General features: G+C 44.9%; 1 protein-coding gene across 1 annotated transcript; it reads right to left on the bottom strand.

Annotated features, from left to right (window-relative positions):
• Positions 1-365: 365 nt before the first annotated feature.
• Positions 366-20,700, bottom strand: LOC108677427 (Down syndrome cell adhesion molecule-like protein 1). The gene is made up of 20 exons (XM_047885731.1): positions 20,550-20,700; positions 20,195-20,369; positions 19,791-19,933; positions 19,213-19,231; positions 17,875-18,017; positions 16,569-16,668; positions 15,953-16,095; positions 10,739-10,897; positions 9,911-10,201; positions 7,504-7,623; positions 6,578-6,937; positions 6,190-6,304; positions 5,969-6,142; positions 5,311-5,462; positions 4,759-4,914; positions 3,859-4,058; positions 1,943-2,055; positions 1,564-1,742; positions 1,150-1,290; positions 366-613 (listed from the first exon to the last, which is right to left on the bottom strand). Exons 1-20 carry the CDS (start codon positions 20,698-20,700, stop codon positions 366-368), a joined length of 3,282 nt encoding a protein of 1,093 aa, XP_047741687.1.
• Between the last annotated feature and the right edge of the window lie 1,407 nt (positions 20,701-22,107).

Genomic DNA, 22,107 nt, shown 5'->3' with positions numbered 1-22,107 from the left:
TAAGAAATGATGCGTCCTCGAGGCTGCTCAGGCGCCCGCCACGCCACCAAGACGCTGGACGCTCCGGCAGACACGGCCTTCACTGATGAAGGTGCTGATGGAGCTGTCAACGGGAACATTACCGTGAGATTTTAATCAATGATTCATCTATTTTCTACTTTTGCTGCATAGTAACCTAGAATTTTTTCATTAATAATTTCTGATTTTTCCACCATGCCACATTAACTTTCATGACATAACTCAAGAAATTTAATGGTATAACTTAAATATTTAAAAGACCCAACTTTCGTCATAAACTCTGAAGGAAATCAGAACGAATTCCGAGAATTATCCCGATGTCTTGAAAGCTAGAAAAAAAATAATTTTTAAGTACCAAAAGCATGCTCACCTCCCTCCATGGTGGCGCACAAGACACTGTTCGCAGAAACTCCCACCCCGATGGACGTGGCGGCCGCGACTGTGATGGAGTAGTTGGTCCAGGCCTCCAGCCCCGACAGTTCCGTCCCGTGACTGTCATTGACGATCAACAGTCGTCCACCGCGGCTCGTCGAGATCACCCGCTGGATGCCATCATCCATCTCATGGGTCGATGATTCACCGACTGTACCGTAATCTTGGGGGGATAAAACGCCTTGATAAGGAGATAAATAATCGTCACAAACTCTCAATTAGAGACTTTATTCGATTGATTTAAAATTTGTATTTTTTAAAGGGGTTGATATGCTTTCGCAAAGGTTATTTACTGCATGGGCTTAATATGAAGATTGTGAGTGACGTCTTAGAATGTTTCTGATATTATGCGACTAATTAAAAAGTTTCCACTTCTTATATATAAACGACATTTCAAGTCATTTCAAACGACTTTTTACGTCGTTATGTGACACTTTGCAATTGAGGTTAAATACAATTTCAAGCAACTCGAGTAGATCGGGGATGTAACTTATTTATTACTTGGACTCATTATGAAGATTACGAGTGATGTACTGGAATATTTTTGAATAGGTGACTGATTTGAATTTTGAACAGTTTTTACTTCTGATAACAAAACGACTTTTCAAGTCGTTTTGTGACTCTTTGGAAGTGAGGTTAAATTTAATTTCAAACAATTCGAGTAGATTGGGGATTTACCAGCGAATGTTTCTCACTCACTCGAGGATGATGGGGAGTAGGCAAGATGATAGGCCACGATAACGCCATTCCTCCCGCGCTCCTCAGGGGGACGCCAGCTGACAGTGAGGGAGTGAGCGGACGACGGGGAACAAGAGACGGAGGCTGGAGGGCTGCTGGGAGCTGCAGGGAGGAACAATTCTATAAATACGTTCCTCTTATGATGAGTTCTGTGGTATTCCACCAGCTTGCGAAGACAATAATCATAACTATGTATACAGTACTAATGAGTTAATTGTACATATCATAGTGCCAGGAGTCAAGGGCAGCCCTAGACACATTTAAAAATATCAAACGGAGAAATAAGTCACCATCAACACATTGTTTCTCTATAATAACCACAGGACGGAGACACACGATCATGAAAAAAACAATGCAACGGGAAGCAAAACGTACTGTCCTGCAGGGTCTGCCCCAGGACAGGGTCTGACGAGGGTCCAGCCCCTCGGGAGTTGAAGGCCCTGACGATGACATCGTAGAAGGAGTGAGGATGTAGGTCAGTGACGATGGTGTGCGTATCGCCCACCGTCGTGAAGTTGTAAGCGCTGTCTTCGTCACTTGCGTCGTCCATCGTGCTGGCAACACGTCAAAAGGTCAACGTCTTGCAATCAACTCTATGATACAGCAATGGGATTATAAGACGTCTTAGACGCTTCTTAGCTTATGTGACGCTCTGTCCAATGACAAATATCAAGATAGCGAAATTGATGTAGCCAATTTGCATCAGTAGCAAGTATGCCTGATTTGTTGCATGGATGTGAGGCGTGAGACGTACCTGGGGAGGCGGAGGCGAATGCCGAGGTAGTACCCCAGGAGGCGTCCGTGCGATGCGTTGCGAGGCGGAGGCATCCACGTCACACGTAACGACCGAGAGCTCGAACTCACCACCTGCAGAGGAATCGAAATTTTTATTCGCTAAATACCTTCCGGATGTTTAGCCGGAATACCATCTTCATGTGTTGTTAGTTAACAATGTTAGAATCTGCTCGTTTTTCAGGCATAAGGATACCCTACCTGTTCTTATGCGATCGTCATGAGTTTACAGATATAGTTGTGCGTGGTGCGCATCAGCGTACGTCGGTATGACGTCACACAATTTATATACTAGGCTGGCTGAGCATAAAGGCAGGAGTTATAGAACGGGGAACCTACTCATCCTTCTCATTCTGCTGTACGTGTTCATGCGGAGCAGTGCAACACCTCTGTTTCTGATGGTGATTTTAAAGTTCTTGCTTCCACATCCTGTGTTTCTGATCTACGAATTTTAGAAACAAACAGATTCTTAGTCTGAATGCCGCTTTTCCTCCTTTCTTCTGAAATTGTAAATAGATAAGCCTGTTTATTAGCTTTAATTTCTTGTACCATTTGCTTATTTCCGTTTTAATATCTGACAGTGGATTTTACTTTACTAATTGATTGTACTTATGTTTCTAGGAATAAACTTCTTCTGAACTGAACTTTGTGTTATGAGCTGACGATGGCGCTGGAAACGTTTTATGTTTTTAAGAAATGGTGAATTTTTGTGGTATTGTCTTTGCTTCAAATTCCTGGAACCACATCCTGCACCACCTGCAACGAACCATATTCTGAACCACCTGCAAGACTGCAACGAAGCAAATCCTGAGTGCTTGAAGAATGGACAAAAAGCTGGTGCAGCGCACCACCTGCAATGAACCACATCCTGAGTGCTTAGAGAAATGATGGATAAGACAATCTGTTGCAACGCACCACCTAATAAGCTGAGCTAACCATTTCCTGAGTGCGTAGAGAATGATGAATAAGACAATCTGGCGCAACGCACCACCTAATAAGCTGAGCTAACCATTTCCCGAGTGCGAAGAGAAAGTATAAGCTGGGATGCACGTGCAAAAAGGTGCAAACCACGTGCAATAAATCTCGCCGATTTTGACTGAAACGCCAAATAAGTGAAAATATAACCAACCTAGATTACAATGATTGTTCAGTGTCCTCCATTAAAGGTTTCATTGAAGCAAAACTTGATAATCTTGGTAGTGCTCTAACTACTGTTGGGGCTCTCTGAACCACCAGCTACGGTAATGTGACTAACAGCATTCAGCTTAGTTCTCTTTACGCGTTGAATGAAACGTACCTCGAGGCAAGAACTACGAGGCCGCGTACCAGGAGAGCGAGACCTTCAGGATTGAGACACATCACAACGAGAGAAGGGGGAGACTGTGCAAGATCCCCCACTACGTAATAGATCTGCAGTTAGATTTCAATCCCTGCGGGAAGGATCACTTTATGTGGCAGGGCCGAGGCTGTTTAACGTCCTACCAAAGGACCTAAGAGAGGGAGAGTTCACCCTGGAGACCTTCAAGAGACGACTGGACGTGTTCTTGGACACAATCCCAGATCGACCTTCCCTGCAACACTACCAGCGGCGAGAAAGAAGCAACAGCATCGTGCATCGATGAGCGATAATCAGAGACGGCGATCCATCGTGGCCTGGGACTGCTACGTCCGAAACAATTACCAAGTTACCAAGGTGTAAAAATATTTCATGTGTAGGTCGACGATGCTAAGCCATACCATTCCCGGGTTCTTTGCTGGAGGCTGGTAGGTCGAATTAAAAGGATATGATATGTCGTGTTTGGCCAACAGCTGATAAGGAAAAACTAAGATATTGGAGGAAAGACCATGCCAGTCCATCCTACGCAGGGCTCGACTGACCTGCACATTACTGGGCGGTGCAGACGGCTTCTCCTCCTGGGTGCGGTGTCGTAAGGGTCCAGAACTCGTACCTCGCCCTACGCCGTTCTGGGCGGCGACAGAGAAGCTGTACCACGTGTACGGCAGCAGACCAGACACGCGGTGGCTGAGGCTCGACCCAGAAACCAACACCTCTATCTTGCTTCCTGTCTGCTGACTATCTGCACAAATTAATGGATTGTATAAAACCTATTGGCAAGGCAACAGTCTGGTGTCTCGACTGGATCAACATCATCACGAACAATATGGAATTAAGCTGGGGTAATAAATAAACATGTACCCATATTAGATTTAGACTTATACTTTTCTTGTTTAATTCAGTTAATATTTGGATATTTGTTCAAACCCAGTTTTGTTTAAACCCAAGATCCACATTTTTGCATTTTTTGATTCATGTAATTTTTCAATTTTAAGAAGCTCTCACGGTAACGCCATAGGGTTCATAATAAGAACAGGAGGTCGACAAAGAACTGTAGTGAGCAAAGTGAGCTCGCGTCTAACCTCACCGGAAGACTATATGGAAGCGACTGACTTCACAACCACGATTTCGCAACAAAGCGCGTGACTACTGCAGTTCACGTTAGTGTTAGCTATGAGTATTAGCTTCAAGTACTTCAATATTCAAATATTGTGCTAATTTCTTCTTCAGAGGGAATTAGCTGAGAGCGTAGTGGACTCAACTGTTAAACCGAGCCCCTCAGGTCAAACACCACTGAATTAAACGCTCAGCAGCCTGTTATAAAACAAAAGAAGGAGGCGCACGAAAAGCATTAATAAATGCTGGTAGTAGTGTAACTACGAGCAGGTAACTATCTGTAGCGTTTACAAAGTTTTACTTGTCGTTCTATGTGGCTCAATTACCGGAAACTGAAGCATCCGTCTCTTCGTGAGCCTGGATGACGTATCCAGTGAGCGAAGTAGGGACCCCAGCGTCACTCTCTGGGGGCGTCCACGATAAGATGACGTGCCGAGACCCTCCTTCCGTGATCAATACTTCAGTCGGGGGCCCAGGGACGTCTAAAACCAAGTGAATTTATCGCAACACTGAGCTATGCCACCTCGAATACTTTAAAATCATAACACAACTTTCCCGGGACAGAATCTTTCCTGTCCACATTCATGACAAAATTCCCATTCTACTTAATTTTTTCTAAGTTCTAACTCTCTCCCTCTCCCCATTTCTCTGCATCTCATGATTCCAACACAAAAAAATCAGGCCCAGGTGATATACCGAAACCATAATTATCGTAGAAACGTGCTCGAACAGCCGGATTTCGAGCACCAGGCTTCAAACAAACAAAATTTGACACATAATAAAATTAATAAATTTCCTACGAGTACTAGCATTTCACATCAACCTAATTTAGAGGTAGTATGGATGAAACATATAGTTGGGTAAGTACAGTCGCCTACCTTCCACAAGGAGGGTGAACCTCTTGGTTTTGGCACCGTGAGGGTTGACGGCGAGGCATTCCAAGGTTCCAGAGTCTGACGTGACCACATCTTTTATCTGCAGAGTCAACACCCGCGGCTCCACTTCCTCTTCCGAGAGCGCCAAGTGGTACCTGACAAATTTGTGCTTCCTTAATTCATTTCATTTCATTCTTGAGTTCTCATCATTTGACACTAAAACAATTTTCAAGACATCGTCCACTAAGCCCTTCTTACTATAGGTAAGTATTTGCGTTTCACTCAAAATTCGAGCTATAGACGTGGAATTGCGACGTCGAATACTTTTAAATAATTCCTGTGCAGCGGTCCAGAAAAGTCCAATAAATGGTGATGAATGATGCACAAGTGTTCTTTTATCCATTTCCGGAAGTCCTTCATTTTTCTACAATTCAAGAAGCCTACCGGTATTTCTGGCGTCTCTGTCCAGTGAAAATTTACAGACGCTGCAGCTTCTGATTTGGATTACCAGAAGCTGGGGCGACTCTAAATTTTGTTAGGGTGTCGGTGAGGGAATGGGAGAGGAAAGGATCACCTGAAAGACGGTACATGTATGTAAACGGGGACTAGTGGAGCCCCACTCTTGGTCCAGGAGAGTTGGTACCTTCTAGGAGGTGAGTACCTGTGAGTGGGGACCAGCGGGGCCCCACCCTTGGTCCAGGAGAGTTGGTACCTGTTAGGAGGTGAGCCCCTGTGAGCGGGGACCAGCGGGGCCCCACACTTGGTCCATGAGAGTTGGTACCTGCTAGGAGGTGAGTACCTATGAGCGGGGACCAGCGGGGCCCCACCCTTGGTCCTGGAGAGTTGGTACCTGCTAGGAGATAAGTACCTGTGAGTGGGGACCAGCGGGGCCCCACCCTTGGTCCAGGAGAGTTGGTACCTGCTAGGAGGTAAGTACCTGTGAGTCCGACCTCCACCCGCACCAGGCGACGACTCCAGTCGGGGAACCATGGAGGCTCTGGTAAAATTCACTGAAATAATTATTCGCAAAAGAAAATCTAATTTTTGGATTTGAATGCTCTTTATGCCTAATAATAATTTAAAACGTAATAATATTTTTTAGTATCCCTCATGAATCAAAATCTGTTAAAATAAAAGAAGTTCGGAAACACTTTTGCCGAAAAATATTTGAAACAGACAAAATTATCAGTTAAATTTATTTAACTCTTTGGAACCATCATAATCTTTCCGAAGTTCACAATACTTCCTACAACTCCCAAGAATCACTCACCATGCACAGTCAGGCTGATGGCTCTCGAAAGTCCCGGACCGACGCCGTTGTTGGCTTTGCAGAGGTACCGGCCTTCGTGAGATTCCATCACGTGGGCGAACACAAGCGTACCGTTCAGATCCGCTACAGTGCCTAACGCAGAACTCCCGAGCCCGTTCGTGTGTAGAGATTCTCCCTCCATTGGACCCAGGTCTTCAGAATACGAAGATTTATCGTCCAAATCAGGTTCATCTTCTTCGAGGTGCAAACCTCCTAAAGTCTGGAGGCGGTTGTGGTGAGAAACGCGTGCTTCAAATTGCGTGACGAATTCTTCGACAGATGAACTTTTGATTAGGTCCACTGGTGCCCATTCCCCTGAAGCTAGCACAAAACGTCAATTACTTGTGAATGAAAGTTGAAGTTTCTCTTCATAAATCAAATGTCTTGAAGGAGGTAAGTAACCCCATAACAACACATCTTCTACCGAGGCACGACAATGTTTTCGTGAAACAATAATTTAGCCTCTTTACGAAGCCTCATAAAAGAAACGCAGAAAACATACTCGTTTGCACCACATTTTAATTATAAAATTACACTGTGTAGATAAATGCTGCATAATTACGTAACCTTCGAGTTACATGAATAATAGAGATATAAAAAAAATGAAGGGTGGAAACAAAAACGTTTACGAAGACAGTTTTCTGAAATCAAAAGAGATAGATGATGCTCGTGTCGTCTCCTACGGTGCCCAGTAACAGCTAATGATGTACTTTTACTGCTTGTTTGATTAGATACGCCTTTTAAACGAACAAGTAGATGGATTAACATACTATTGGAAGATATTGCACATCCTATACAAAACATGAGGTTCAATGCAGTAGAGTCCGAATAGAATTATGAGAATTATGTGGGACAGCATGTGAGCCAGAGGTGAACGAGGAACACACCGGTTTCTCTGCTCCACGACAGACTGGGGTCGGGAGAGCCTTGGGCTGCGCACGACACGACAGCGAGACCTCCAAGGGCTGCAGACACGTCCTCGGGGGGCGACACCCACGACGGAGGAACTGACGAGCGAATTAAATTAGAGATCCAAAGTTTCTAGAACATCGAATATGATTAGTTGGGGCATTAATGTGACCGATAAATTTATTTCTCCATAAAATTTATCGTTACATGTTGAATATTCTCTTTTCCATTTCCCTAGTGGCATCGCAACAATTGAAGTAATTGATCATTGATTCTTCCAGTGTTAAGGCATCAAAATTACTTCACTCTTGAATATAAAATTCATTTCCGTCTCTTTTTCTAAATTCCAAGTAAAAAAGAATGACACGTATGTAGCATCCTATATCATTTTTCACCAATAAACTAGCCATAATATTACATAACCAAAGATTTCTCGAAATTAAAATTGATATTGTTGACTATTTCCCGATAACATGCAACTTTGAAAATATCGATTAACAGCGATGCAGAAGCTTTGACCAATGCAAGTTAAAGGAATAAGCATTTATGTAACTTTCTCTGGCTCTTTATTTGTGTCATAAACAATTGATGTTCCGTGGAAATATTAAAATTGCACTCTATAATCTCTGAATGCCACAGTGCATCTTTAGAACTCGATCATTTTTTTTGTGTATACATTCTGAGTAAACAGGTGTTCTTTGAAGTTAAATATTCCATTGGCAATGAAATAATTTCGAAATCAGCCTTGGAGAAAAAGTTTTGAATTTGTACTGTGATGGAGGCGACTTGAATGCGTAGCCCATAACTGTTTTGTAGGAGGTTCGGAAAAGTCATAGCTTTCTCTGTTTTGTACATTCGTTCACATACACAAAAAAAAATTCGTAAATTTGGTTCAATAAACTTTTCTGTTTCAAAATTTTTTGAAACAGTTTCATCAATTTTTTAATCGCATTTATTAGCTCTCCTCAAACTATTAGAGTGGAATGGATATACGGGGTTATTCTAAATGATTGACCCTATTCAATAAATCCGTATTTATTTAGGCAAAATTCAAAATGAACTTTTTATCCGCCAATGTTAAGAGAATGATTCAATTTTTTTATATTACTGATTATGACAGGACGGTTTATTTATTTTATTTATTCATTTATTCGGCGCATTTAATCAATTTATAATTGAATAAATACGAATTTAATATATTGGGTCCATCATTTAGAATAACTGCGTACTTTGATTGGTTAGGAGGACATCTAGGCAATTTCTGAAGTGCGTTCAAATACAGTTCAAAAGGCATGCAGAAGCTGTATGTAACAATAAAAAAAAACAATAATAAAACACGATTCTATTTGTAGTTATAATTATAATTCTTAATAAGGAAAATGGTTATTTTTTTACTACGTCAAAATTTATATATGCCAGGGTATATTGATATGTTAAAAAGAAATTATGATAAATAATATGCAACACGGAGACTCATTTCACAATCTACTGACGTGCGTAAAACTCAATTTAGACTGAAGCTACTAACGACGACAATCAACATTTAGCAAAAAAACGAAAGACTCAGCCAAATCCGACTGAGAAATGATGAACCAAACTTTTCAGTTTTGATCAGACAAGCCAAGAAATTTGTTTCTCAATTTTATTGGTCTAGTGAGAAAAATGAGGAACAAATCTAGGAAAGAAAACAATGTTGGACGGTCCAATCAAAGGCAGAACATGGAGTAGACATCGACTAAAGTTCGTGTAGGTCAAGGAAGATGAGGATGTCTAAGTAACAATGAGTGAGAAAAGTAAATCGTACCCTGCACCGACAGCATGGCTGAGGCAGCGACAGTTTGGGCAGCATTTGAGGCATAGCACGTATAGTTGCCCGAGTGTTCAGCGCCGGCTTTATCAATGACAAGAATGGTTGTGAGATCGTCGACTTTAGTAATCCTAACATTTGGGGAAGCTTGAATTGGGATGCCATTGCGCTCCCAGTGAATTGAAATGGGAAGGTCGCCCTCTTGTCATATATTGTGACACACAGTAACACACAAGGACGTCCTGAGTGTCAAAAATAAGGGCAGAATTTGGAAACAAATATGATAGGATTTGGAGACAAATTTAACTCTGAAACCCTGGAATAAATTATTTTTCCATAGTAGTTACATAGTTAGATGTCCACTTCAAGTTGACGTTCATATAGAGATCACATTCGATGTGCGGGTTTAATTTCAGCCTAAAAATTACTTTTTACTAATCACGAGGGACTGAAAGTTTGTGTTTTAAATTAAAGATATATCGAGACGCCATAGTGAACGAGGTGGTGTTTCATCCATTACCACCAGCAGCCACTAGTGCAAGACAAGCCAATGGTGATGGTGATGGTTCCTCCGGTACCATGGACGAAGAGATCAGCCTCGTGTCGGGCCTCAGTGACACCATTGCTGGCCGAGCACGCGTAGCGCCCTGAGTGTTCGGCAGTAAGGCTGGTGATCATAAGCATGCTAGAGAACTCGATGCTTTCGATAAGAATGATGTTGGGGAGATTCAGGTTCTCGAGAGGGACTCGGTCTTTAGTCCATCTTATCTTGATAGGTGGGTCGCCCTTGCTTAGGATGCAGGACGCGCCTACGCGTTCACCCTCACCGTGAACACCGCTAAAGTCGAAGGGCAACACTTCGGGAGGCACTGACACAGGGACACGTTAACGCATCGTCAGCATGGATACAATTTCGTCAATACTAGTTCCCAAAACCTAAAAAAGCAAGTTTCTTTGCACAAACGATCCAGTAAAAACTTATATTTACAAAGCAAGCTTATCCGAAATATTTTACACTGAGCGTTACTTCCTAAGGCGGGAGTCAAATTCACCTCAACGCTCTGTGAAGGAGTGACACATGGTCAACAATACTAGGGGCTGAACAGACAAATAAACAAACTTATTGTCAATTATTGTTACCAATTTGCTAAAATGTTCAAACCAGCACGCATTTTTCAGCTTCAGTATTTTAACTGTTTTGTTTTTCATATTTCGATGGATTAATTAGGCATCTATTTGAAAACGATTAATAAATTTCTATCAAAATAAATAATCTTATGCTCAGCCCTGACGACTGTGGCATCCAATTCTGAAAAAAGGCCCCGTTATAGTCTGAAAAGGAGGCTCAAATGACCGATTTGCGGCTCAAAAGACGCATTTTAGTAGCAGCAAAGATCAAGTCTCACCCACAACTTGAAGGAAAGTTTCCTGCGAGTCTGACTGGCCCTGCCTGTCGTAGGCGGTGCAGGAGTAGGAGCCCTGGTCCTGATCCCTCCTGACGTCGCTCACCTCCAGCGTCCCGTCCTGCCCTACACGCTGNACCTGCACAGCACAGCAGGGGTCACCTGCACAGCACAGCAGGGGTCACCTGCACAGCACAGCAGGGGTCACCTGCACAGCACAGCAGGGGTCACCTGCACAGCACAGCAGGGGTCACCTGCACAGCACAGCAGAGGTCACCTGCACAGCACAGCAGGGGTCACCTGCACATCACAGCAGGGGTCACCCGCTCTCGGCAGGATCTTCCTAATATAGTTGGCGCAGGTTTAACAGTTGATAGTTGGCCTTGATATTATTTTTTACGATAATTTTCAAAATAATCAATCCTAATTCCCGTTATTTATGTGTATTTGCCAAGACGTTAGTTTCGCAAGACTCTTACAACATCGCGGCGGGCACTAAAGTAAACGGATTAGCCCTTGTGCCTGCCACGCGCACGATGGCATTTTGCCGTCCTTGCCTTGCTTCGCCATGATTCATAATCTGACCCTCACTTAAGCAATAAAATTGTTCTATTGGCCATGCATACTGTTTAATTCAGGAATAATTGAACAAATTAGTGAACGTGCAGTGCAAATAAGCGCAATAAACGCACCTGTATACCTGGAGGTACAGTTAAGGTCAGGTGCACAGTCAACGCACCTGCACCCGAAGAGAAACAGTCACAGTCAGACGCACAGTCAACGCACCTGCACCCACAGAGGTACAGTCACAGTCAGATGTACAGTCAACGAACCTGAACCCGTAGCGGTACAGTCAGATGCACAGTATCCTAGCTTAGTCCTCAGAATCGGGTGGATAGCTAGATGTCAGCATAGCCCAAGTCCTCAGTGCGATTCATATACCTTCCCGAGCGTAACGCAGCCGGGCATCTTCACGGCTTTCGACACAAAGCGCCCACCATAACAGCGCCGTTCAGTCACAGGCACTGTTTCACAGCGCCGGAGCACAACTGGCCGGAGCGCAGCAGGCCCTACCTACAACGCCTTACCCCGGCCCTACTCCTAACCTAACCTAACCTAACCTGACCTAAGCTAACCTGCGCCTGTTGCGGTAGGGCCTGTTGCGTTCCGGCCAGTTGTGCTCCGGCGCTGTGAAGCAGTGGCTATGTTTTGATATGAGTCACTTACACACAGCTCATTGATCTGAGGCTATGTGTAGATATTGCATGCTGATGGTTGGCGCTAGGCCCAGGGCCTGTTTACGAGTCAATTTTGTTACCCACGACTGCGCTCCCCTTAGAATCTATAGTATTCGTTTCGAACGTAGCAGTCCCAGGCCACGATGGATCGCCGCCTCTGACTATCGCGCATCCGCCCTCATTTGGGCCAGCTGATGCACGATGCTGGATGCTGTTGCTTGCTTTTCGCCGCTGGTGGTGTTGCAGGGGAGGTCGATCAGGGATTGTGCCCAGGAACGCGTCCAGTCGTCTCTTGAAGGTCTCCAGGGTGAACTCCCACTCTCTTAGTCTTTTTGGTAGGACGTTAAACAGCCTCGGCCCTGCCACGGAAAGTGATCCTTCCCGCAAAGATTGAAATCTGACTGCAGATCTGTTACGTAGTGGGGGATCTTGCAAGTCTCCCCTTCACTCGTTATGATATGTCTCAATTCTGAAGGTCTCGCTTTCGAAGTTTGGCGCCATTCCAGTTATCATCTTCCATGTGTACAGAATGACCTACCTCTCCTGTCTCCTCTGTAGTGGGTACAGACCCATGTGCCTCAACCTCTCCCAGTAGTTCAACTCTTCCATCCCTCTGACCCTGGAAGTAAAGGTTCGCTGGACACCTTCCAGTTGCCGAACTGCGCTGAGTGTGAACGGGGTCCAGAGCTGACAGTAGTATTCAATAATTGGTATTACAAGGGCTCTAAAGAGTGTGTTCATCGGTTCCGCTTCTTTTGTTCTGAACGTCCGCCAGATCAACCCCATCTGTCGCCTACCTCTTGCGGTTATTGCCGTTACCTATGTGATCACCAAACTTGACCTGAGTATTCATCAACACTCCTAGATCGCGAACGAGTTACTTCTTTTCGATTTCCGAATTGTCAGGTGCTAGGTAGCAGTGCTCCATACCAGCTCTTCCGCTGCCTCTCTATATCAGAACCTCAAACTTGGTCACATCGAACTGCAGATTGTTCGCTTGGGCCCAATCATCTATTGAAGAAAAGTCTTCGTGCAACCCCTCGCAGTCCCTCCTATCCGTTATGGTCATTAGTATCCTGGTTCGACAGCTTGTAGTCTTTCTGTTAGGAAGCTGTGACTGTCCGTCCTGTCCGTGATGGTCATTAATATCCTGGTGTCGTCCGCGAATGACGATGCAGTGTCGTGGTTCACTGCCACATCTATGTCGGCGATGTGAATGAGGAAGAGGATTAGGCCGAGAACCGTTCCCTGTGGTACACTACTCTTCACCCTTGCCTCGCTCGATCTCGAGCCTCCTACGACAGCCTATAGTCATTCTGCTAGGAAGCTGTGGATCCAGCAATTCACCTCCGGCCACCAGTAGTCTTAATTTTCTTAAGAACACCCCATGGTCAACTTTATCAAACGCTTTCGTTAAGTCCAAATACACCACGCCTACCCCGGTCCCCTCCTCTAGCCAGGATTTGGTGGTGATGCTCTAGTAACTGAGACAAACTGGAGCGATTTCGTCCAAAATCGTGTTGCCTTCTGTTGAGAAGGCCAGCTTCCACCATGTACTGCACAAACCTTCTGGCAACAACTTTCTCAAATACTTTGAATACGTGCGATGTTAATGTAACCGGCTTGTAATTTTGGGGTTTGTCTCTCGCACCTTCCTTGTAGATTGGGGTTATTAGCCTTAATTTTAGGTCACTAGGAACGTTTCCTTCTCTCAATGATGTTTTCCAGAGCAAGGTCAGAGGGACCTTTAGTGTACCGACACATTTTTTCAGTAACACTACAGGGACCCCATCTGGCCCGGGAGCAGAATTCGTCGATAATATTTGGATACTCTTCTCTGGATTCGGTATTTCAAACTTAATGTTCATCAGCTCCCGCCCTCCTGGTAGGTCTTGAATGACTCCAATTTCGTTCTCCTGTCTTGAGTATCGGGGTTCGCTGAATATTTTTTCAAATTGAGCTCCCAGAAGTTCGCGCATGCCCTGGTCGCCTACAACAAGGGCATCGTTCTTTTTCAGAGCCTCACTGAGGCTCTGATTTTGGCCTTTGACTGGGCATATTTGTTGAAATGAATGTTCCAGCCTTCGCCTCTTCATATTCCTGGAGGCGGCCGTTATCTGGTTGTTCAAGATTGCTCGTTTACTCATGAGGATCCGTCTGTCTTTTGGAAGTATGTGCCGTTTTGGGGTCGTTTTTCCCGTCGTGTGATGCGCGCTTACCTGCAGTAATACTTCGCACAGCTTGTTGTACATTGCTTCGGCGTTTAACTCCAGGAACTCGGATCTCCAGTCAATTTCGATGAGTTCGTTCCAATTGCCAAGGAAAATTTAGCCCAGCTAGCTCCTATCGAGGTGTAGGTCCGGCCTGGATTCCCCTCTCAATAGTTGTCTCAACCACCACTAGTCGATGGTCTACAGTGCGGTCTCCTCAACATGAATATCAGCAACCAAATCTTCATTGCTGGTGAAGAATAGATCCAGGATATTGTGTTCTCTTGTTTGCACCAGCACCTGTTGACTTATCAAGTGCTTCCTAGCGAATCGAAGTTTCTTCACTGGGAGAATGAAGAAAGGATCTGTAATTATTCTCACCCCAAGATATGTCACAAATTTTCAACATTTGGAAGCAAAAAGCAACGCGGATGCAAAAATGGGAGCAACTGTCAATACAACCATCCGTTCTTGTGCTGGTATACTATTAAACATGTAGCTTGCAAGCATAGGATAGAAGGAATCGCATAGGATAGAAGAACAAGCTGCCGAGGAACGAGTAGTGGAGGTAATCAGAGAAAACCCGAAGTACTTTTTCAAATACGCCCAGTCCAAAGCTAAAATAAAGACGCCAGTGGGTCCGCTGAAGGATAACGATGTCCTTGTAGGAGATGACAAGGGTATGTGTGAGTTACTGGGATTACAGTTTGAATCAGTCTTCAGTAACCCTCGCTACACAAAGGAGGAGAACGAAATCGAAGTTCTCCAGGAACTACCAGGAGGAAGGGGGTTGGAGAACATTGAGTTTGGGCCAGAAGATATGGAAATAAGTATCAAAGAATTGGCGACGTTTTCAGCACCAGGATGCTGTGTGAGACGACGTGTGTAATGTATACAGCGGTACACGAGACGCGGTGCAGACGCTGTGTGAGACGACGTGTGTAATGTATACGGCGGTACACGAGACGAGGTGCTGCGGTTGTGTGAGATGACACAATTAATGAATTCAATACCGCTGACTTCACTGGAAATGCAACCAACTGATCGAATTTATTGCCTAAAATTGCGAATTTCGTTTCAAAGCAGAAAGCGTAACGAGAATTTGTTCTACATCAAGCAATGCTGCGAGACACTCGTGAGGTTAATGACCTGAAGAGTGCAGGTGTCTGTGGCATGAGCTGTGGTCGCGCGGGCACTTGGGTATGTAAATGGCAGGTCAGTGACCAAGCAGTGACAGCAGTGACGCAGGATCACAGCTTCAACATAATTGTTGAAGCTGTGTATAATAAATAATTCAACAACAACAAAGCATAATGGTGGAACTATTCTGAGGGCACAAGCGTTCCAGGCAATTCATTGTGCCCATAGGCTTGGCTCTGCGGGTCCATGGCAGCGTCATCAATATTAAGTTTTAGTTCACTGCTATACAAGACACGTCATAAGTGAACAATAGTTATTAGCATGAACATAATATTTCATGTTCTAAGTTGACCAGTAAATATCGCCCTACCTGCGAGCGGCAGCGACATTACTATAAAGTTTTAGTTCACTGCTATAGAAGACACGTCAATTGTGAACAATAGTTATTAGCATGAACATATTATTTCATGTTCTAAGTTGTCCAGTTAATGTCGCCTACCTGCGAGCGGCAGCGACATTACTATAAAGTTTTAGTTCACTGCTATACAAGACACGTCATAAGTTAACAATAGTTATAAGCATGAACATATTATTTCATGTTCTAAGTTGACCAGTAAATGTCGCCCTACCTGCGAGCGTGACGAAGGCCGTGGCCTGCGTCGTGACGTGCTGGAGGGACGTGGCACGGCACTGGTAAAGCCCTGCATCGTCGTCGTGGACGGGCGAGATGACGAGCTCCTCCTTCGTCAGGAGACGCACGCGGGGACTCGACCTGCACGGGGATTGCGACAGTCTTCACTACAACAACGGGAGTAAGATTTAACTATTTCAAATGATAATAAGTACTGAAAATTAAGGTAATAGTGCCTTCATATATATCTGGAATTTATTATAATTCATTTTTCGGAATTGAAGTTAACAATCTTGATACGATGAACCCTTGATAGCTCAAATTGTCTCTAAATTATTATAAATTCCCTCACTCTAAAAAAAACTTTACTATTAGGTAACACATTTCCATTAAAGAATTCCTTTATTTCCTCCGATTACGTGCCAATGAAGCTCATGCACGATACTTTACCTCAATAAATCCTAAGAAGTCTCCCCTCCAAAGCACCAGCTCGGTCGTAAGTTTAAAGGATCACCTGATGCGGCGAAATTCTAAGCGCGCTGCATTGAAGGCGTCTGCTGAGGCCGACATAAATATTTGAATGCACATAAAATAGCACGCAAGTCTTGCTTTACGGACGTTCCTTTGAAACATATAAGGCGTTCTTAGGCTTCTGCAATTTTGCTGGTCCTTTAAGAGTCGCAAGATTTCTGTTCTCAACAGGATGCCTAGAGTCTGTTAGCGAGGCGCTTTAACAGCGTTTTTATTCCACTTAATAGACCAATTCTCGTAATCAGCTTCATTTTCCCCAAATCTTCAAACCACTCTTCCAGCGAGAAAGCCAAATCCACTAGGCCCGTGATGAAAAATTTATTTCAGATTTCATTTCAGAATTTCGTCGACCGTTAAAGAATAAATTGTATTTTTTTCAAATCTTTATAGCAATCGACCATGTCTCAGAAAAATGTGAATAAATTCTCATGCACACGGCAGCAGCTAGTGAGCTTCAATATTTTTGCGAAGACACAAGGCGCTTCCAATAAGATTTTATTTCTGCGGCCCAGTCATAAAAATAAGTGAATAGCATTAATTCTCCTCTGCATTCAGTGAACTTCATCCTGCAGCCGATCCGCAGCATTTTCTTGACGGCGCAGCTAATCCCTTCACTCAGATTCATTTGATTCCGTTTCCAATATTCTCAGGTCCAACATTTCCACATGTCGAGCGTATGGCAGATGGAAGAAGGTGAGGATTAAGATACGAGTCTTGATCTATTCCTTAAATATTATTGTTATAAGCTCGACGGGTAATTTCACAAGATTCCATTTCGGCGCTTATTTCGCTCCGGCAACCGGAACCTAAAGCGGACATAGAGCTTCTAATTTACATCGTAACAAGAACTTGGGGCGTCCTTGTGACAGCGGCTGACAGGAATAAAAGTTTCGATGGGGAAGCGATGCGGCGAGACCCACGTGAGTTGAATGTCCTAAAGAGTGCAGGTGTCTGTGGCATGAGTCGTGTTCGCGCGGGCACTTGGGTAAGTAAATGACAGGTCAATGACCAACTAGTGACAGAGTGCGGGTGTCTGTGGCATGAGTCGTGTTCGCGCGGGCACTTGGGTGTGTAAATAGCGGGTCAAAGACCAACTAGTGACAGAGTGCAGGTGTCTGACCAAGACCAAGCAGTGACAACAGTGACATAAGTGACAGCAGGGGCGCAGAATCACAGCTCCACACACAACAAACCATAATGGAGGAACTATTCTGAGGGCACAGGCGCTCCAGACAACACATTGTGTCCAGAGGTCTGGCTCTGCTGGTGCATGCCAGCGTCAATTAAGTTTTAATTCATTGCTGTACAAGACACGTCATAAGTGAACAATAGTTATTAGCATGAACATATTATTTCATGTTCTAAGAGAACCAGTTAATGTCGCCCTACCTGCGAGCGTGACGAAGGCCGTGGCCTGCGCCGTGACGTGCTGGAGGGACGTGGCACGGCACTGGTAAAGCCCTGCATCGTCGTCGTGGACGGGCGAGATGACGAGCTCCTCCTTCGTCAGTAGACGCACGCGGGGACTCGACCTGCCCGGGGATTGCGGCAACACCGAGTTGAAAATGGTGCATGCTAATTAATTTTCCTCTACACTGGAAAGAAGGCAAAATTTATAACGTTAATCAACTCAAAAGTGACATTAGCGAAGACAGAAGAGTGCCAAGTCTATAGGGATGCTACGTATTAGGAGGACAATTAAAAAATATAAGGGTCAAATGACACACGAAATCAGTGGCTGGTCAGGCCAACATTGGCTTACCCTGCTCAGTAGCTGGCATGAGATTTTAGCGCGAAGGTGCTTAGAAGTTCCCGCCATCCCGGCTTGTCATTGTTGTGCGGAACCGTGAAGGAGGTGGGTGTAGTGTGTAATCAGGGTAGCTAAAAATCTCTTTGAATGTAAATGTGTTTAAATAGGCGTTAAATCTTAGGCTGTAAACCATGGTGGAAATATATTCTGTATTGGTCTAAAATTAGGATATTCAACTGTTTATGTATTTATTTGTATTTATTTATGAGTCCATTAGGTTACATTCGTTGATTCGTTATTGATGTATTTTCAGGAAAGCCGCTAGACTTGAGAATTCAACACTAAAGAATTACACCCTTTAAGTAAGAAACTCGCGTATGACTTGAGCCTTGGGGAAGGGGAGAAAAGGGGTCTGAAGGACGACACGAGCCACAAGTGAGCAAGAATGTTTGGGTCTAGCTGGCGTAAGGATTGAGCCAACAACATATTTCTTAAAACTAAGCTAGTAGTACTATATAGATTGCACATATATATATATATATAACGTGCAGAGATTGAAATGCCTTCTCCGTTCCCCCCATGAGGGGGGAAGAGAGGGGGCATTTTTAACGCATTTTTCAGATTCGGCCGTGTCTGTTCCGAACGTATCAGGTACCTATTACGCGCGCCCCACGATCGCCCCAAGCTCGACGGGTAATTTCACAAGATTCCATTCCGGCACTTATTTCGCTCCGACAACCGAAACCTAAAGCGGACATAGAGCTTCTAATTTACACCGTAACAAGAACTTAGGGCGTCCTTGTGCCAGCGGCTGACAGGAATAAAAGTTTCGATAGGGAAGCGATGCGGCGAGACCCACGTGAGTTGAATGTCCTAAAGCTGTCTCTTATACACATCTAGATGTGTATAAGAGACAGGTACACGAGACGCGGTGCAGACGCTGTGTGAGACGACGTGTGTAATGTATACAGCGGTACACGAGGCGCGGTGCAGACGCTGTGTGAGACGACGTGTGTAATGTATACAGCGGTACACGAGACGCAGTGCAGCGGCTGTATGAGACGGCATAATTAACTAATTCAGCGACGCCGACTTCCCGCAATTGAAATGCAAAAAGGTGATGAAATTCATCGCTTAAATTTGTGAAAACCGTTTTAAAATTAAGCCATCATGAGGCATCATGATATTTATTTCATATCACGCTATACAACGAGATACGCGTGCGTTTGATGTTCTTAAGGAAGGCTGTCAGTGGCATAAGCCGAATTCGTGCGAGCACTCGGGTATGTAGATAGTTATTCAGTTACCAACTAGTGACAGTAGTGACCCCGGCAATAGACATAACAAAGCATAACGGAGGAACTATTCTGAGACCACAAGCGTTCCAGGCAACACATTGTGCCCAGAGACTTAATTGGCTCTGCTGGTCCATGGCAGCGTCAATTAAGTTTTAGTTCATCGCTATAGTGTACAAGACACGTCAAAAACGGAGCAATAATTATCAGCATGAACATATTATTTCATGTTCTAAGTTGTCCAGTTGAAGCAGCCCTACCTGCGAGCGTGACGAAGGCCGTGGCCTGCGCCGTGACGTGCTGGAGGGACGTGGCACGGCACTGGTAAAGCCCTGCGTCGTCGTCGTGGACGGGCGAAATGACGAGCTCCTCCTTCGTCAGCAGACGCACGCGGGGACTCGACCTGACCGGGAATTGCGACAACATCGAGTCGAAATGGAGTATGCCAATTAATTTTCCTTCTACGTGGGAAAGAAGGCAAAATTTATAACGTTAATCAACTCAAAAGTGACATTTAGCGTCTATTGGAGTCTACGTAATAGGAGGCCAATGATCGATTTATGAAGGCGACAAAGCAAAGCAAGGCGAAGAAGAAATTGAATTGAAGAAGAAACGAACGATCAAATAATAGGGAACATAAAGACAGCGCCCTCGCCTCGAGTACCTGAGCCTGACGGCGTCCTTATACCAGGCGACGGCCGTGACGGGATGACCGTACCTGAGCCTGACGGCGTCCTTATACCAGGCGACGGCCGTGACGGGATGACCGTCCACGCGACACGTCAGCGCCACGCGGCCTCCTGCGCTCACCGCCGCGTGTCCCGGGGTCACCTGCACAGCTGGCCGTGACGGGATGACCGTACCTGAGCCTGACGGCGTCCTTATACCAGGCGACGGCCGTGACGGGATGACCGTCCACGCGACACGTCAGCGCCACGCGACCTCCTGCGCTCACCGCCGCGTGTCCAGGGGTCACCTGCACAGCGCGTGGCTGCTTATTGCACGGGTCACGGCCTCACGTGGTGCTCCAGGGGGCACTACGTACCACATGGTTCTCCAGGGGGGCACTACGTACCACATGGTGCTCCAGGGGGGCACTACGCACCGCATGGTGCTCCAGGGGGGCGCTACGTACCACATGGTGCTCCTGGGGGGCGCTACGTACCACATGGTGCTCCTGGGGGGGGGGCGCTACGTACACAAGTAATGGCCCCAAATGGCGCAAGGGAGGGAGTGCAGCTCTCGGCAGCATCTTCCGTCTATAGTTGGTGTAGGTTAAACAGTTGATAGTTGGCCTTAATGTAGTTTCTTCGATAATATAAAAAGAAATTAATCCAAATTCCCGTAGTTTAAGTGTATTTGCCAGGTCGTTAGTTTCATAAGACCCTCACAACATCGCGGCGGGCACTGAAGTAAAGGGATTGCCTGCTACGCGCACCATGGCTCAGGACAATTCTGCTAATATATAAATATGCTGACTTCATTCATTTATTCATCCTTTCATTCATTATCGATTGATTGATTGATTCATCTATTCATTCACTGATTCATCTATTCATTCATTGATTCATCTATTCATTCATTAATTCATCTATTCATTCATCAATTCATCTATTCATTCATTGTTTCATCTATTCATTCATTGATTCATCTTTTCATAAATAACAGTCCTTGCCTTGCTTGGCAGTCATTCATAATCTGACGCTCACTTAAGCAAGGAAATTATTCAATTAGCAACGCATACTGTTTAATTAAAAAAATTGAACTAATAATTGCACCGGCAGTTCAAATAAGTGCAATAAACTCACCTGTAGTCCTAGAGATACAGTCACAGTCAGATGCACAGTCAACGCACCTGCACCTGATTAGGAATAGGATTTGTACACAAGAATAGGAAACTCGGACTTAGGGGAAAAACTTGTGTCGTCAGGGAAAGATTAAGTGACGCCTCGCGCGGGTAGCGAACTGGGCTATATAAGAGGCGAGGTAGAAGCAGAGGGAACGCAGTTAGTCAACCAGCGTGCTGGGAGGTAGTCTAGCGCTGTTTGGAGACTTAGTGAGCGCTGTTAGAATCGTCCAGCGTCCTGTGAGGAAGCCTCGTGTTTGAGACTCACCAGTGTGATCGATAGAGTGAAGTGTAAGGAACAGTATTCCGGTGAAGTATTGTCTCATTGAGTAGGACATCAGAGAAGAATTAGTACGCCTTTGGAAAATTAGCTACAAGAGAAGATTGAACGACGTGTTGGTATAACCGAGAAAAGGAGATACTGCCTAGTTAGTATATGCTTGAAGCCAGCATCTACGGAGTCACGGAGGAGTCTTCAAACTCACGCCCCATCACGTATCGAGAATTAAACTCCCTAGTCACGACGTCCCTTCGCATCCAACCGCGTTACGACGTCCAACCAGCCGCGTTAGAAGATACCGTCGAGGAGAAACCAATGCCGAATCCAATCACTGCCCGGATTACGACTGAACAAGTCCCGGAGGTCTTCCAACGTACGCCTCCCTCACATACCCGGTGATATACACGCTACGAATTTAATTAAGAGTGATCGTGCTAATGCTGGGAAATTG

The sequence above is a fragment of the Hyalella azteca genome, unplaced genomic scaffold, assembly GCF_000764305.2.
Source record: "Hyalella azteca isolate HAZT.00-mixed unplaced genomic scaffold, Hazt_2.0.2 contig2927, whole genome shotgun sequence".
NCBI lineage: Eukaryota > Metazoa > Arthropoda > Malacostraca > Amphipoda > Hyalellidae > Hyalella > Hyalella azteca.
Note: the sequence above shows the minus strand (reverse complement) of the source record. Positions and strands in the feature narration are given on the sequence as shown.